Source organism: Gopherus flavomarginatus, chromosome 1 (assembly GCF_025201925.1).
Source record: "Gopherus flavomarginatus isolate rGopFla2 chromosome 1, rGopFla2.mat.asm, whole genome shotgun sequence".
Taxonomy (NCBI): Eukaryota; Metazoa; Chordata; order Testudines; family Testudinidae; genus Gopherus; species Gopherus flavomarginatus.
The window spans coordinates 6,435,865-6,453,186 of record NC_066617.1 but is presented as its reverse complement, the minus strand read 5'-3'; the positions used below and the strand labels follow the sequence as shown (position 1 = coordinate 6,453,186).

General features: G+C 49.3%; 2 protein-coding genes across 3 annotated transcripts in view; one reads left to right on the top strand and one right to left on the bottom strand.

Annotated features, from left to right (window-relative positions):
• LOC127043168 (troponin T, cardiac muscle-like) overlaps nt 1-17,322 on the top strand; it is a 255,113-nt gene that overhangs the window by 143,146 nt on the left and 94,645 nt on the right. The gene's annotated exons all lie outside the window — the stretch shown is intronic.
• AHCYL2 (adenosylhomocysteinase like 2) overlaps nt 1-17,322 on the bottom strand; it is an 84,228-nt gene that overhangs the window by 17,904 nt on the left and 49,002 nt on the right. For both annotated transcript variants that reach the window (XM_050936921.1, XM_050936922.1), the window contains exons 7-8: nt 12,661-12,767; nt 10,204-10,320 (exon numbers count right to left, since the gene is read on the bottom strand). In XM_050936921.1, coding sequence (XP_050792878.1) covers nt 10,204-10,320; nt 12,661-12,767 — 224 coding nt within the window. The remainder of the gene's footprint in view (nt 1-10,203; nt 10,321-12,660; nt 12,768-17,322) is intronic.

Below are 17,322 nucleotides of genomic sequence, written 5' to 3'. Positions count from 1 at the left end.
AAATAACAGATATTAGACGCAACCCCCAATGCCAGGGCATAAAACTAAACACATGCCAGTATTTAACAGGTAATAACGGTAACTTCTCAAAAATAAAATTAGTGCTGCTGACAGACAGGTTTTTTGGGCTCAGCTGATGTGACTATTCGATCCCACAGACAACACTGCATTTGGTGGGCTGATCATGCTCCTTTTCAGGACCACTGGAAGAATCCCAGTTTTCTTCCCCAAAGTATAATGGTCGAAATGGATATATGTGTAAATCCTTTGGATCTGAATGGGAATTACATGTGTGTATTTCAAAGGCAAAAATCTGGCTCATTGTTTCTTCTGGAGATCACCAAGTGGGAACCTCAAGGCCCCTCCAGAGCCAGTCTTCCCCATGCAGTGCTACCACCCCAGGCATGGGGCTAGAATGAAGGAGAATTTTCTACACGGTGGCACCCAGAAAAGACTGCTAGGGAAGACAAACAGTGGTTTCCTGGCACAATCCTGACGATTTGTACAAATAAGACTCTTCCTTCCAGTCTGTTTCTTCTTAGCTCTCCCTAAGAGTGTCCTACATTACAGTCTATTTTTAGCATGAAAGTAAATAGGTTAGCAGTGTGGGGAAGGCAAAATTCCCTTACTTTCCCAATGAATTTAGACAGAAATCCCTGCAGATTTAGCTGCACTTTTGCACACATTTTCTCTGGCCCAGTTTCAGAGGTCTGAGAGAGGCTTTATCTTAGAGCTCAATTTACTTACGTCTATTACAATTCAAAACTACACAGCAAGACAATAGGGAGGTGGTTTTGAATTTCTGCACTGTAAAGACTCACTGATAATTAACACATGCTTCATACACACGGGTGCACCTAACTTCTCATTCTGTCATGCTGAAAATGTGGAAGCAATTCTTCCTTTGACTGTAAGATCTTTGGGGCAAGGACAGTGTTTTCATTACACATGTGTACTTTGTTCAGCACAATGAGACCCTGATCCCTGATTGGGCGTCTAGGTGCTGCTACAATGTAAGTAACAGTAGTTATACAAAACAGTTGTATTAGCCCTAAGAGCAATTTAGTTTCACAAAGCTACTTTAAAAGCCCCAAGAGACTTTGAGAGAAGCCAATCTATATCTAGGCACCTATATGCCCTGCATCACTATAGTTTGTAAAGGGCCCAGGAGAGATCAATTGTACTTGAACACCCTCGGAAGACAGGGAAATATCATCCCCTTTCTGCAGATGGTGGATTGAGGCACAGAGATTAAGCAACCTGCCCGAGGCCACACAGTGAGCGTATGGCCAAGCTAAGACTTGAACTCAGATCTTCTGAGTCCGAGCCAGTGTCTTAGTCACAAGACCATTGTTCTCATATCATCCAAGGAAAGAAAAAAAACAAATGAAAGCACGAGATTCGCTGATGTAGGAGGTTAGCGTCTACTGCTGGGGCTGGATTTGCAGCACTGGACTCTAAAACTGACGGGAAAAGATGGTTACTAACCTTTGTAACTGTTGTTCTTCGAGATGTGTTGCTCATATCCATTCCAATTAGGTGTGCGCGCCGCGCGTGCACGTTCGTCGGAAACTTTTTACCCTAGCAACTCCAGTGGGCCGGCAGGTCGCCCCCTAGAGTGGCGCCGCCATGGCGCTCGATATATACCCCTGCCGGCCCACCCGCTCCTCAGTTCCTTCTTGCTGGCTACTCCGACAGTGGGGAAGGAGGGCGGGTGTGGAATGGATATGAGCAACACATCTCGAAGAACAACAGTTACAAAGGTGAGTAACCGTCTTTTCTTCTTCGAGTGATTGCTCATATCCATTCCAGTTAGGTGAATCCCAAGCCTTACCTAGGCAGTGGGGTCGGAGTGAGAAGTCGCGGCATGGAGCACTGCAGAGCCAAAGGCCGCATCATCTCTGGACTGCTGGACCAGGGCGTAGTGGGAAGCAAAGGTGTGGACCGATGACCAGGTCGCTGCCCGACAGATCTCTTGGATGGGTACGCGGGCGACGAAAGCCAGCGACGACGCCTGCGCCCTGGTAGAGTGCGCAGTCACACGGCCCGTAGGGACGTGAGCCAAGTCATAGCAGGTCCTGATACAGGACGTTACCCACGAGGATATCCTCTGTGAGGAAATGGGAAGCCTCTTGATTCGGTCTGCTACTGCCATGAAAAGCTGGGGGGATTTGCGGAACGGTTTGGTCCTCTCCACATAAAACGCGAGAGCCCGACGGACATCAAGCGAGTGGAGTTGTTGCTCCCTGCTTGACGAATGAGGCTTCGGGAAAAAGACAGGGAGGAAGATCTCCTGGTTGACGTGAAAGGCTGAGACCACCTTGGGGAGAAAGGCAGGGTGCGGTCTCAGCTGCACCTTATCTTTATGGAAGACCGTATACGGGGGATCTATCGTGAGGGCCTGGAGTTCCGACACCCGTCTAGCTGAGGTGATGGCCACTAGAAAGGCAGTCTTCCAGGAGAGATAGAGCAGGGAGCAAGTCGCTAACGGCTCAAAAGGAGGGCCCATGAGACGAGCCAGAACCAGGTTGAGATCCCAGGTAGGGGCAGGGGGTCGGACGTTGGGGTAAAGACGTTCTAGTCCCTTCAGGAATCTAGTCACCGTCGAGTGAGAGAAAACCGAGCGGCCATCCCCACCTGGATGAAAGGTGGAGATAGCCGCCAGGTGAACCCGAAGGGATGATATCGCGAGGCCCTGTTGCTTGAGGGACCAGATGTAGTCCAAAATATTGGCGACAGAAACCTCCATAAGGAGGAAACCCCTCTCCGTGCACCAACAAGAGAAACGCTTCCACTTGGCCGAGTACGTCGCTCTGGTGGAAGGCTTCCTGCTGCCCAGGAGTACTTCACATACCGGGGTAGAGCAGCGTAATTCGGATCTGGTCAGCCACGCAGGAGCCACACCGCAAGGTGCAGCGACTGGAGGTCCGGGTGACAGAGTCTGCCGTGGTCCTGGGTGATCAGGTCCAGGTGAAGGGGCAGGGGGACTGGGTCAGCTATGGCCAGGTCCAGCAACATGGGGTACCAATGTTGCCTGGGCCACGCTGGAGCTATCATAATCACGCGGGCCCTGTCCCTGCGCACCTTCAGAAGGACCTTGTGGACCAGCGGGAATGGAGGGAACGCGTAGAACAGGTGGGTCGTCCACGGGATAAGGAAGGCGTCCGCTACCGACCTGGGCTCCCGGCCCTGAAAGGAGCAGAACGCCTGGCATTTCCTGTTCCCCCTGGACGCGAAGAGGTCCACCCGGGGACAACCCCACCTCTGGAAGAGTGAGAGGGCGACGTCCGAGCGAAGGGACCACTCGTGTGAGAGGAAGGATCTGCTCAGGCGGTCTGCCAGCGTGTTCCGTACTCCGGGGAGGAAGGAAGCCGTGAGGTGAATGGAGTGGGCTATAGAAAAGTCCCAGAGCCGCATCGCCTCCTGACATAGGGGAGAGGATCTCGTGCCGCCCTGCTTGTTGACATAGTACATGGTCGTCGTGTTGTCGGTGAACACCGCGACACAACGACCTCAAAGCTGATGGGAGAACGCTTGACAAGCAAGACGGACCGCTCTCAACTCCCGTATGTTGATGTGGAGGTCCACTTCCTCCCTGTGTCCTCAGGGTTCCCAGGTGGGCCCCCCAGCCCAGGTCTGAGGCATCCGTTGTTAGGGACACCGAGGGTTGGGGAGGATGAAATGGGAGCCCTGCACACACGACGGACTGGTCTAGCCACCACCGGAGGGAATCCAATACCCCCTGGGGGATGGTGATAACTGTGTCCAGCGAATGTCTGGTCGGCTAGTACTGCGCGATGAGCCAAGATTGGAGGGGCCTCATGCGGAGCCGCGCATAACCTGTCACAAATGTGCAGGCCGCCATGTGGCCTAAGAGGGTTAGGCATGTCCTTATAGAGGTCAGGGGGGCCGCCTGCAAGCGTTGAATGATGGCCGACAGTGACTGGAACCTGGGCAATGGCAGAAGGGCCCTGGCCAAAGTGGAGACCAGAACGGCCCCGATGAACTCTATCCTCTGCGTGGGGAGCAGAGTGGACTTGTCCACGTTGATAATGAGGCCCAAGGTAGCAAAGAGTCCGCTGATCCTGCGGACGTGGTTGCGGACCTGCAGCTCTGATGTGCCTCGAATCAGTCAGTCGTCGAGGTAAGGGAACACGTGAATGCGACTGCGCCAAAGATATGCGACGACGACTGCCATGCATTTCGTGAATACCCTCGGGGCCGTGGAGAGGCCAAACGGGAGGACCGCAAATTGGTAATGATGGCGGTCGACCACGAACCGAAGGAAATGTCTGTGTTGTGGCAATATGGCGATATGAAAGTAAGCGTCCTGCATGTCGAGGGCGGCGTACCAGTCTCCAGGATCCAGAGATGGGATAATGGTCCCCAGGGATACCATGCGGAACTTCAACTTCACCATATGTTTGTTGAGTTCCCGCAGGTCGAGGATAGGTCTGAGGCCTCCCTTGGCCTTGGGGATCAGGAAGTAGCGGGAATAAAATCCCTTGCCCTTCTCGTTCTCTGGAACCGCCTCTATGGCTCCTTTGTCGAGGAGCATCTGCACCTCCTGGCGGAGGAATTGCTCGTGAGAGGGGTCCCTGAAGAGGGACGAGGGTGGGGGGCGGGAGGGAGGGTAAGACGTAAACTGCAGACGGTATCCCGTCTGCACAGTGCGTAAGACCCAGCGGTCGGATGTTATTTGGATCCACGCCTGGAGCAAAAACGAAAGGCGGTTGGAAAACGGGGGGGAAGGATCCGTGGGGGAAATTGGTACCGCGCCCTCGGGCGCACCTTCAAAACGAAGGTTTGGGCCCAGGTGGGGCTTTGGAGGAGCTCTGGTTCTGCCCCCCTTGGTTGTCCGACTGTCTGCGCCTGCCATTTCTGCCACGGCGCCTATTGAGGTCCTGCCACTGGCGGAACTGGGGGTACGGCCGGCGCTGCTGCTGTTGTTGCGGCTGGAAGGGTCTGCGCTGTGTCCCGGGCGTGTGCATCCCAAGGGAGGGCATGATGACCCGATTGTCCTTCAGGCTTTTTAGCCTGGGGTCTGTCTTCTCCGAGAACAGGCCCTGACCTTCGAATGGGAGGTCCTGGATGGTATATTGGAGCTCCGGTGGAAGGCCAGAAACCTGAAGCCAGGAGATGCGGCGCATTGTAACCCCTGAGGCGAGGGTTCGAGCGGCCGAGTCTGCTGCATCCAAGGAGGCCTGCAACGAGGTTCTTGCGACCTTCTTGCCCTCGTCAAGAATTGCCGCAAATTCTTGACGTGCCTCCTGTGGCAACAGCTCCTTAAACTTATCCGCTGCCACCCAGGAGTTAAAGGTGTAGCGGCTAAGGAGGGCTTGTTGGTTGGAAACCCTGAGCTGAAGGGCACCCGCCGAATAGACCTTGCGGCCTAGGAGGTCCATACGCCTCGCCTCCTTGGACTTGGGTGCTGGGGCCTCTTGTCCGTGACGCTCCCTCTCGTTCACCGACTGCACAACGAGGGAGCACGGTGTCGGGTGAACATGGAGGTACTCATAGCCCCTGGAGGGAGCCATGTACTTACGCTCCACGCCTTGTGCATCAGGAGGGATGGAGGCCGGCGACTGCCAGATCCTATTGGCGTTGGCCTGGATAGTCCTAATAAAGAGCAGGGCGACCCTGGTGGGAGCATCTGCTGAGAGGATGCTCACCACGGGATCTTCGATCTCGGAGACCTTCTCAGCTTGCAGGTTTAAATTCTGTGCTACGTGCCTGAGGAGGTCCTGGTGCGCCCTGAGGTCGAGTGGGGGAGGGCTGGTGGAAGATGTGCCTGCCACTGCCTCATCGAGAGAGGACGATGAGGAGACCCCTGGCAAAAGAGCGTCCATGGGGGGCTCTGTCTGAACCCGGGCCTCTGACTCCGGAGGGAGCTCAGGGTCCTGCTGTTTGGACCTGTCCTCCCCGTCCGGAGAGGGAGGGGGGCGAGACAGTGATGCCTCCGGTGCCCTGTGCTCAGCCGTCGCAGGCCTAGGAGGAAGCTGTTGGGGGCCCTGGGCTTGGTGGTACGCCCAGGGTGTCCAGAACCCCCACTGCTGCGGTCCCTGGTCCTGCGGAGGAGGGTCCTGAAAAAGGGCCATGTGTCTGTCTGTGTCCAGCGCATAAACACTGTCTGCCTGTGACGACACAGACTGCTGTCTGGAAGGCCATGGAGGGGCTGAACGCAGCTGGTAGGGATCCCTTAGTCCTGATGCCGAAGATGTTCTCGGTGCCGGGGACCGGTACCAGGAATCATACCGGTGCCGGGATCGGGACCGGGGCCTGCCTTCGACTCAGTGCCGGGATCGGGACCGGTACTTGCCTCTGACTCAGTGCCGGGATCGGGATCGGGACCTGCCTCTGACGCGGCGCCGGGAGGCCGATCGGGACCGGGACCTGCCACCCACGCGGTGCCGGGAGGTCAACCGGGACCGGGACCTGCCACCAGCTCGGTGCCGGGAGGTCGACTGGGGAGTTGATCACCGATGGGAACGGCTCCTAGAGTCCCGGTGCCGGTAGCGGTGACTTGAACCAGACCGGGACTGTTTGGAGGATGACCGGCACCGCGAGTGCGACTGGTACCGCCGAGGGGAGCGGTGCCGGGACTGCGAGCGGCGCCGTGAGCAAGAGCGTCCACGGCGACGGGACCTCGACAGCGATTGTGAGTCCTGAGACGGCGCTCTCATCGTCGGCTTGCCTCTGGACACAACCCGCACTGGGGACACCGGGGGTTGAGGCTGGGTTGGCTCTGTAAGAGCAATCAGGTCCCGTGCCGAAGCAAAAGTCTCTGGCATTGATGGGACCAATAGCTCAACCCCAGATCTTATGGGGGAGCTATGAGGGACCGGACTCGACGGACCCTCAGGGCCCGGAGTCGACGGGATTCCTGCTGGTGGTGCCGCGGCCGAGGTAGGTGCCGGGCGCTCCACTCGAGTCTGCCTGGATGGAGTCGCAAACTTCAAGGGCCTTGCTTCGGGTCCCAGTGCCGGGGAAGGACGGTGCCAGGGTGTCTTTCCGATGCCAGCGCGGTCCGGTGCCGGTGTAGAGGCGATGGTCTGTGAAGTTACCGGGTTGAGAGCCGCTTCCATAAGGAGAGTCCTTAATCTCTGGTCCCTCTCCTTTTTTGTCCTAGGCTTAAAAGCCTTGCAAATGTGGCACTTGTCCGAAATGTGCGATTCCCCCAGGCACTTTAGGCAAGCGTCGTGGGAATCGCTGGTCGGCATCGGCTTCTTACAGGCCGCGCATTGTTTGAAGCCCGGCGAACCAGGCATGGGCCCGGTGCCAGGTGCCGGGAAGGGCTACAGCCCAAACCGCTAACAAGTATTTACAACTATTTACAAACAACAATTAGCTGACTATACTTTTATAACTATTTACTACTAACTAAAACTATGAACCGTAAAACGAAGGAGAGCTAGGGACGTGGAGGACAGCAATGCCGCGCTCCACAGTTCCAACGACCGACACGGCGGTAAGAAGGAACTGAGGAGCGGGTGGGCTGGCAGGGGTATATATCGAGCACCATGGCGGCGCCACTCTAGGGGGCGACCTGCCGGCCCACTGGAGTTGCTAGGGTAAAAAGTTTCCGACGAACGTGCACGCACGGCGCGCACACCTAACTGGAATGGATATGAGCAATCACTCGAAGAAGAACAAATCTTCTGATTTAAAGCATCAGTTGATCACCACAAGATCAGAAGTGTTTTTGTCCCAGTTCCCCTGCACAGCGTGAGCACTACCAATTAGGTACATATTGGGGAATCTCTACCTTCCATTGAAACATTAGGTATTAGGCAATGAAGGACACGGAACGTTAGATTAGATGGACAAATGGTCTGAGCCACTAAGGCAAATCCTGTGTTCTTACAAGAAATTAAACTTTAACATTTCCACATGACCTCTTAGAACATTAAGAATGGCCACAATGGGTCAGACCAATGGTCCATCTAGCCCAGTATCCTGTCTCAGATACCAGCCAGTACCAGAGTTTCAGGGAGGTGTACAGGTCAGAGAATTTTGGAGTTGTCTACTCCTGTTTTTCCCTCCAGGCTTCTGGCAGTCAGAGGTTTAGGGTCACCACGTGCATGCGGTTACATCCCTAACCATCTTGGCTAAAAGCTATTGATGGACCTGTCCTCCAGGAACTTATCTAGTTTATTTTTGAACCCAGTTATACTTCTAGCCATCACAACATTCCATGGCAATGAGTTCCACAGGTTAGTTGTGGGTTGTGTGAAAAGGTATTTCCTCTTGTTTGTATTAAACCTGCTGCCTATTAATTTCATGGGGTGACCCCTGGTTTTGTATTGTGAGAAAGGGTAAACAATACTTGCCCATTCACTTTTTAATGATTTTATAAACCACTATCATATCCCTCCTTAACCATCTCTTTTTTAAGCTGAACAGCCCTAATCTTTTTAGTCTCCTCATACGGAAGCTATTCTGTACCCTGGATAATCTTTGCTGTCTTTTAACCTTTTCCAGTTCCACTGTATCCTTTTTGAGATGGGTGACCAGAACCAGACAGTATTCCAGGGGTAGTTGTATCATAGATTTTATAGTGGCATTATAATATTTTCTATCCCTTTCCTAATAGTTCCTAACATCATCAGCCTTTTTGACAGTTACTCCATGTGGAGCCGAGGTTTTCAGAGAACTATCCACAATGACCCCAAGATCTCTTTCTTGAATAGTAACAGTTAATTTAAAACCCATCATTATATAGAATCACAGACTTTAAGGTCAGAAGGGACCGTTATGATCATCTAGTCTGACCTCCTGCACAATGCGGGCCTCAGAATCTCACCCACCCACTCCTGTATCAAACCTGTGTCTGAGCCATTGAAGTCCTCAGATCATGGTTTAAAGATTTCAAGGTGCAGAGAATCTTCCAGGAAGTGACCTGTGCCCCACGCTGCAGAGGAAGGTGAAACCCCCCCAGCGCTTCTACCAATCTGCCCTGGAGGAAAATTCCTCCTCAACCCCAAATATGGCGATCAGCTAAACCCTGAGCATGTGGGCAAGACTCACCAGCCAGACACCCAGGAAAGAATTCTCTGTTGTAATTCAGATCCCACCCCATCTAACATCCCATCACAGGCCATTGGGCATATTTAACCCTAGTAGTCAAAGACGAATTAATTGCCAAAATTAGGCTATCCCATTATACCATCCCCTCCATAAATTTATCAAGCTTAGTCTTGAAGCCAGATATGTCTTTTGCCCTCACTACTCCCCTTGAAAAGCTGTTCCAGAACTTCACTCTTCTGATGGTTAGAAACCTTTGTCTAATTTCAAGTCTAAAGTTCCTGATAGCTAGTTTATATCCATTTGTTCTTGTGTCCGCATTGGTACTGAGCTTAAATAATTCCTCTCCCTCCCTGGTATTTATCCCTCTGATATAGTTATAGAGAGCAATCATATCTCTCCTCAGCCTTCTTTTGGTTAGGCTAAAAAAGCAAAGCTCTTTGAATCTCCTTTCATTTGACAGGTTTTCCATTCCTTGGATCATCCTAGTAGCCCGTCTCTGAACCTGTTCCAGTTTGAATTCATCCTTCTTAAACATGGGAGACCAGAACTGCAAACAGTATTCCAGATGAGGTCTCACCAGTGCTTTGTATAATGGTACTAACATCTCCTTATCTCTACTGGAAAAACCTCACCTGATGCATCCCAAGACCGTATCAGCTTTCTTCACGGCCATATCACATTGGTGGCTCATAGTCATCCTGTGATCAACCAACACTCTGAGGTCCTTCTCCTCCTCTGTTACTTCCAACTGATGTGTCCCCAGTTTATAACAATAGTTCTTGTTATTAATCCCTAAATGCATGACCTTGCACTTTTCACTATTAAATTTCATCCTATTACTATTACTCCAGTTTACAAGGTCATCTAGATCTTCCTGTATGATATCCCGGTCTTTCTCTGTAGTGGCAATAACTCCCAGCTTTGTATCATCCGCAAACTTTATTAGCACATTCCCACTTTTTGTGCCAAGGTCAGTAACAAAAAGATTAAATAAAATTGGTATAAGTATAGGTGGGTTTATTTTTTCCAGTGGGCATCACTTTGTACATATCAATTTTGAATTTCATTTGGCATTTTGTTGCCCAGTCACCCAGTTTAGTGGACCTCTGTCCATTCTAAACACACCCAAGCATGAAAGTCATGCAGGATGCTCTATTTAGTCAGGGAGCTACATACCCATCAAGAATGGATTCTCTGCAACAGTAGAGGTTGTCAAACTTCTGTTTGGTGACAGAGTCGTTGACGTTCATAGCTGGGACACAGAGTTTCCCAGCTTTAGATAACTGGTATAACCTGTAAGGAATAAGGGAAAGAACAGGAGAATGAAAAATGAACTGAGGAAGGTTTTCCTATGTTCTGCCTCCACACGCTCTTACCTCTCTTGATTAGCTGGCAAGGAGTGGCACATATCTCCAAAGGCAAAGTTAGCATCTACCTATGGACATCCTACCAATTCCAGCATGGGAGGTGTGTCCCTCATTTCGTAAACGCATTTATGCTTGTCCCCTCCAGAAAAATTGCCAGGATCAGATTAGAATCTAAAGCATGTTCTGTCCTTTGCTCCTTTACATGTTTATCAAGTGCACGACAGCATGCTCCTTGCAACTTCAGATCAATACCCTTTGGTGCCCTTTCAGTGCAAAATATGTGTGTTCCTAAAGCCCTCCTCCCATATTTCTTACAATTTAGGTGCAAGTAGTAAGAGCTGGTCACAGTGAGAGACTCATAACAGCCTTACAAAGTGCAACCACTAAGATGGGTATTTGGACCAACTAACATTTAAAACGGCATAGTCAGCACACTGACAGCAACATAAGGCAAGTTCCAATCATGCTGCAGGACGTGCTGCGTTGAACTTTTGTTACTGGCAATAGACAGAAATGCATCTCTCTGTGGAAGTACTCAGTTATGATTAACTACTTGGAGAGTGAAAACATAAACAAGATAGCAAATATACATGCTAGAATACAAACAGGAAGAGAACCTGAAAGTATTCAATTGTTATGTGTTCAAGAGTTGGCTGGTATCCTGCAAACCAGAATATGATCAATCAGCTCTCTCACAAATATACACTGATTACAATTATGCCTTCTCCAGAAGACTCTCTTCTTGCTCTCTACTGTTTACCACAACCTGGACAACACTTCTGTGCACAAACTGCCCCGCTGTGTATTTCCTTCACTGCACTCTCTGACCCATCTACAAGCCTCAAGCATTAGCTCCCAGATACAGTGATTTCCCATACCAAATGCTTCAGAAACTCAACGCGTGTTTTGCGTTCCCTGTGTGCCTCCCATCAGACCTTAGCCGCACTCTTGAAGCAAGAACGCAGGGAGTTACCTTTAACCTTACTTGGCTCTCTACACATCTACCTTGCCCATGCATCTCCGACTGCCACTCACAGAATACTGTCAAATCAGGTCCTTTTCTTCATCCTGCCTCTGCTGAAATCTTAGTCAGGTTTCAGTCAGCACTTCCTGTCTCAACAGTTTCAATTCCCTTTTTCACAGCATGCCTAGATCCCTATTCTAAACTTCAGCCAGTTTAGAGAGATGCAGCCACACTATGCTCTCACTGCAAGAAAAAAAAAAAAAAGACTGTCACCCTCATCCTCTGTCACCTTTGCTAGCTTCCTATTCCTCCCTACTGTTCTGAGTCACCTTCACTACCTTGCAATCCACCGCCTCCTCCAACTGAAAACTGACTTGCTGATTTGCTCAAACCACACACTTGCTCAGACCTTCCTTCTGACTTTGTTAATCACTTCTCCCACCCAGGGCCGGCTCCAGGGTTTTTGCCACCTCAAGCAGCGAAAAAAAAAAAGGCAGCAAACTGTGATCGCGATCAGCTCTACCGCTGCCGCTTCAGTCTTCGGCTGCAATTCGGCAGCTGGTCCTTGGCTCCGAGAGGGAGTGAGGGACCCGCTGCCGAATTGCCGCCGAAGAGCTGGACGTGCCGCCCCTCTCTGCTGGCCGCCCCAAGCACCTGCTTGCTGGGCTGGTGGTGGCTCTGCTCCCATCACTCCTCTGCTTCCACAGACTGGGGTATGGGTGTCAGCATTTACGCTGACTTGTCTGTCTGGAATTCTCCCCCTCCCTCAAGCAAAGGAGTCATTTCCTCTTACAATCTCACTCCCTTCCTGTGTACTTCAGTTTGGAATTGACTCTAAGCTTCTCACTTTCGCCAAAGCCAACTACACTTTCCCCTTGCACTGCAACACCAGTCCTCACTCCTCTTCTCCTCGTCCCTTCCTCTTCACCTCCCTGGCAAGGCAGGCACGTATTATCCCCATGTTACAAAGGGGAAAGCAAGAGGTTAGATGTTTTCTCAGGGTCACACTAGAGTCAATGGCAGAATCAGAATGAGAATTCAGAAATTCCTATCTCCTAGTCTCAGGTTCAGCTCATTAGATGTTTTTAAGTTTATTTTTAGACAGAGGAGAGTAAATGTGACTTTTTATTTTTTAAGAGCTAGTTCACACCAACAGGAAACTACTCCAAGGCCATATAAAGTCCAGGCAACAGTCTGAGATATGGTATGTCACAGCTTCTTGTGAGTGCTGAGTGTATGTGAGACACACACGGATCCTTTGCCCAGAGGGCTACGTGCTCGCTGTGGATTCAGCTCCATTACCTGTGGACACCGGTCACACTCTCTTCTACTATCCCCTTGATCTTCTTAAACATGTTGGGGTACTTCTTATAAATCCAGTGGGTCAGGTCCCCTCCATCATCCAAGATCTGTAATGAGAAAGTTGCAACAAGTCACTGTACTGAAATCCAGCAAGGCCACTGACCTTCGTTAATAACACCAGGGGTAAATTGTCACTAAATTTCAGCTTCTGAAGCAAGTCCATGTCTTGGTATTATGTAGGCCATTGCAACACCACAGACAAAGCCAAGACAAGGACTATTCAATGGAACAATGACACTTTGGTTACATTTTTGTTTAATGAGACTGGAGAGGCATTGCTGAGGTCCTCAATATTTATCCCCAGACTAGGGACAGTGCAAACAGCAGCAGTGCAAGCTCCTCTCACTTGATCCAGCAGGAAGGACCATCTCAGGAAGTGACAGGGAAATGTTTGTTGGCCATAGCCCAGTCTCTGGCCTTTCTGCTCTGACTGCGAACAGTGAGGCCAACTAACGATAACTGTAATAATAATTTTATACTGGGAAACCCATCATGTTTCACATAGGCCACTGAACAGCCTTTAGTCAGTAACTTTTAGTCACAACCTTCCCAGGTTGGATTTGAACTTGGAACCTAGAAATACGAGGCTCCCTAGCAGATCACCGGTCTCCTGAACTGTCCAGTTCCTCCTAATGAACCCCTTTACCGAAGGAGATAAAAACCATTCTATAAAAGACATTCCTTATAGAATGTGCTCCTCATGGTGGAAAGTAATAGCCAGACTTATTGCTTTATTAAAACAATTAAAATGAGCAGATCTGCTTATGCTGGTTCTATATTAAATACAAGTTAAGTGGTCTCTGAAAAATTAATGCCTTACTAAGAACCATAATTCAGCCTAGAATCCTAGAAATTAGAGAAGAAAAAAGATCTCAAGCTTTCTAATCCAGTGAGCTATGGCTCCCCTGGGGACCCACAAAGGGAGTTTTTTTTAATTGACATGACCATTTTTGTGTTTTCTAATTAAGAAGCAAATGAAATAAGCTTAACAAATCACCTGTTTTAGCTGCGTCTGCGTCTTATGCTGCAACTGTTGTGGTGCAGGCAGCCCCTCTGTGCCCTCCACTCCTACAGTGGGCTTCCAACAGAGAGACTTGCTGCGGTGGGAAGCGTTCAGCAGGAAGTCTCCTGTCTGAAAGCCCCCTGTTGGAGAAGAGCGCGAAGAGATACTAAGCCCTGGTCTACACTAGGGGGAGGGATCGATCTAAGTTACGCAACTTCAGCTACGTGAATAATATAGCTGAAGTTGACGTACTTAGATCGACTTACCGTGGTGTCTTCACCGCGGTGAGTCGACTGCTACCGCTCCCCCATCAACTCTGCCTGTGCCTCTCGCGGGGCTGGAGTACAGGAGTTGACGGGAGAGCACTCGGGGGTCGATTTATCACCTCTAGACTAGACGTGATAAATCAACCCCCACTGCATTGATCGCTGCCCGCCAATCCGGTGGGTAGTGTAGACATACCCTAAGACAGTGCTGCCTGTGGCATCAGCACCAGCCAACAGGGGAATGGGGCGGGGCAGAGGAAAAGGCAGGTGCATTTTACTTTACAACAGGACAGTTTTTACTGAGTGCTAAGTCTACATATAGCAAACTCTGGGCTGAAGATGATGATGATTTTAATGCAGTTAAGCAGAAAAGGAAGAAAAGTAGACAATACGAAGATAGGTACAGGATGTTTGGATTTTCTTGTCTTGTGGCCAGGGCCAGTTGACAGAACAAGCTCAGAAGGATCAATATTTTGCACTGCAGCTGGATGAATCAACAGACACAGCAAACATGGTTCAGCTTCTGTGTCATGTGAGATTTAACAAAGCAGGTGCAATAATGGGATAACTTTTATTTAACAGGCCCATTCTTGTCACTAAAATCTTAGGCTGTGTCCAAACATGTCAAAAATCCATATTTTCAAATTATAGTTTTAAAAATAGTGATAAGATTATATAATTAAAAAAACTAGGTAGTTTAATAAAGATGAAAAACTGTCCAAACCTTAGTGACCCTCCTGAAACTAGCGTCCTGAACTCTTCTAGCTTCCTGAGTTGGATTAAAAAAAAAGGTACCTGGTAGTAGGGAGCCACTAAATTTTAAAATATCTGTAGAGAAGCCACAGTACTGAAAAGTTTGGAAGCACAGTTCTAATCCACCCATTGCCAGTGTTATATAAACTCAACGTAAGGTAGCACATGAAAATGTCACTACTAGACAGTTACTAAGTACATGTAATCAGTAATAAAGATGTAGCACAGGCTACAATAAACTATTAGTGTGAATGTCCAGATACTCCTTGACACTAGTTCATTTTATTTTTAGAATTTTCTGCAGCATACAATAGCATCTGCAAGATGGATCAAGGATTTTCGGCCAAAAATGTTATCTGACACGATGTGATTATAATCATTGCCTGCTGTCACGACCGGGACAGGGGTGGTGTGACCTACTGGTCAAAGTAGAGTCAGGCTGAGTCTGACTCCAGGAGATCAGAGTCAGAAATAGGCCAGAGGGGAAACAGAGTCAAGAGTCGGGAGGCAGGCAGGATCAGGTAGCAGGAGATCAGAAGAAGGAGACAAACTTGAGAGCAGAACCACAGATCAATAACCAAAGTCAAGTCAGTACAAGATATCAGGAAGTAAAGCCAGGGGAGCATGAAACACAAGGCACACAATCCAGAACAACATGGATCCTAATTGCACAGACAACTTCCTGTTCCTGTGCTGGGTTTAAATAGGTGCTGTGGACCAATCGGAGCTCCCCCAGTGTTCTGGCAGTCATTCCCCAGGGCTGTGTCTGAGCTCAGCTCCTATTCTGACAACAGTTATCAGGTCCCTGGGGTGGCAGGATGGACCCTGCTAGAGCCAAAAAGCCCTAAGGACCAGGGTTCATGGTCCCTGATGTGTAGTGACTGAAGACCCACAGAAAGGATTAGAAAAGGCCACCTAATAGAGATTCTCAAGTGGTAGTGGTCCCCTTCCAAATACCATGGCCCCAATCCTCACCACTTCCAATTACATCCTCTCAGCTAATCCTAACACGCACCAAAAGGATGGAGAGCTCTGCACATGACTCTGGGCTGGTATGTTGGGGTCTCTAAGGAATCCATTATGTTCCACTAGCACACAGGACCCTGCTACTCTAGGTGCTGAGGGCTCCATGTTACATACAGCATGCCAATCACTGCCATCTCTACATCCCAACAGCCAGGCAATAAAGAGCACTTCAGCACATTGTTACCAGAAAATTCTGCTTTGCTTGAGTCTCAAGATATGCAGCTGCACTCAGGTGTCTAGTCCCGTCTGTGATACTGCTGGGTGGACTATACCTGGCTGGAATATAGAGCTGTGACCATCCTAAAGGGTTTTCAGGAAAGAGCCTTTTATTCCCAGGTTTATATTGCACAGGATTTCGCAAGGTTCCCTCCCCCACACTGGGATCTAGTTAAAAGGCTGAAAAAAATCGATACAGACAAAATTTTCACCTCTTTAACTCCTCCACTCCCCTTGGCCAGCTCCAGGTAGGTAGCTGAAGTGACATCGCCAGCACAGCGCATAATGAGTTATCACCCGAGAGCAGGAGACAGCGGCCAGATCCCAGAAGGAACACAAAGCAGGTTTCAATGAACAGCAGATGATGTGCTAAGGGCCTGAAAGCCTGGCTCCTGGCGCCCTCTACTGGCTCTGGGGCGTGCCCAGTTGTTTATTGGTGCTACTCTGTACAGAATCAAACAATTGCTAAACACCGCTCTGTTCTTTTTAGCTTTATTCCAAACACAAAATTCACTCCCAGCTTTTACAGACACAGCATACAATGGAATATCAGACAAGTACTTGGCAATATCCATCTAAGTTTTCCTTCTGTGATAACATGGCTTGCGGTGTGTGTATTGAACCACAATTCTGCCAGCATTCGTTGTTTATATAGTGATTTGGAAATTAGAAGTGCTGATTATTATTGGAGCACATTCCCATAATCTCTCTCTCCTCCTTAATGATGAGCTCCTCAAAGCAGGGACCAACTGTTCTTTTCTGAATGTTTGGAAAGAGTAGCACACTGTCAGCGCTTCACAAACTATTAAATAATAGTAATCAACACCATCTTCTTTTCCTCTTCCAAGTGCTTTACAAGAAAACAAACTCCCATGTGAATAGACATAATCTCCATTCTACATATGGGGAAACTGAGGCAATGAGCACTTAAATGACTTGCCAAATCCACACCGAGTGGTGGCAATGCCCAGATCAGAACTAAGGAGTTCCTGACTCTCAGACCTGTGCTCAGATTAACCTTTCATTTAAAATCTAGAGATCTAATGGAATGAAGAAACTGACATGAGAGTGAAATACTAGAGATAAGACCCATTCTCTACTCTTGATTCCTTTCAAGCTAGCCATATTTCACTAGGGGTACACACAACTACTGAATCTCTTGGTTTCATTAATCCTCATTTAATTGATAGGGTAAAGAGACCTCTTGTGAAAATGCATAAACAGGGCAGAATTCTGTGCTCTGGCAAATTTCTCCTTCCTAGGAGAGTATAAGGTAAGAGGACACTGAGGCTAGAGAATGAGTCCCTGGAATGCCTCAACAGATGGTCACCTTCAGAC